The 483-nt window shown below is 36.6% G+C and overlaps 1 protein-coding gene across 1 annotated transcript; it reads left to right on the top strand.

The window, feature by feature from the left end:
• Nucleotides 1-5: 5 nt before the first annotated feature.
• LOC106867141 (serine/threonine-protein kinase VRK1) lies at nucleotides 6-479 on the top strand (the record flags this gene model as incomplete). Its single annotated transcript, XM_014930059.1, has 1 exon — nucleotides 6-479. A coding segment is annotated over one exon (474 nt), but the record flags the coding sequence as incomplete, so codon positions are not given.
• Between the last annotated feature and the right edge of the window lie 4 nt (nucleotides 480-483).

Below are 483 nucleotides of genomic sequence, written 5' to 3'. Positions count from 1 at the left end.
AACAAATGATAGATGCTTTAGAGTGTATCCACCACCATGGCTACGTCCACGCCGACCTGAAAGCCGGTAATATATTATTTGCTGCAGATAGTAATAAAATAGATAAGGTATATCTGATAGACTATGGTCTGGCTGCGAAGATATTTCTAAATGGCAAACACAAGGTGTATAAACCAGAGAAGAAGAAAGCTCATAATGGAACGTTGTTATATACGAGTCTGGATGCTCATGAAGGTGCTGATCCATCTCGAAGAGGAGATTTCCAAATTCTGGGATTCTGTATGTATGAATGGCTTACAGGGAGTTTACCTTGGGAGAAATACTTGGAAAATAAAGAACAAGTGAAACATGAGAAGGAAGTGCTATTAAAGAATCTTTCAAAAATTCCATTTGGAACTTTAAAAACTTACTTCAAAACTATTGAAAAACTAAAATACGACGAAGAACCAGACTATGAAAAGTTACGACGAATATTCCAGGATG

Source organism: Octopus bimaculoides, unplaced genomic scaffold (assembly GCF_001194135.2).
Source record: "Octopus bimaculoides isolate UCB-OBI-ISO-001 unplaced genomic scaffold, ASM119413v2 Scaffold_117428, whole genome shotgun sequence".
Classification (NCBI taxonomy): domain Eukaryota; kingdom Metazoa; phylum Mollusca; class Cephalopoda; order Octopoda; family Octopodidae; genus Octopus; species Octopus bimaculoides.
Note: the sequence above shows the minus strand (reverse complement) of the source record. Positions and strands in the feature narration are given on the sequence as shown.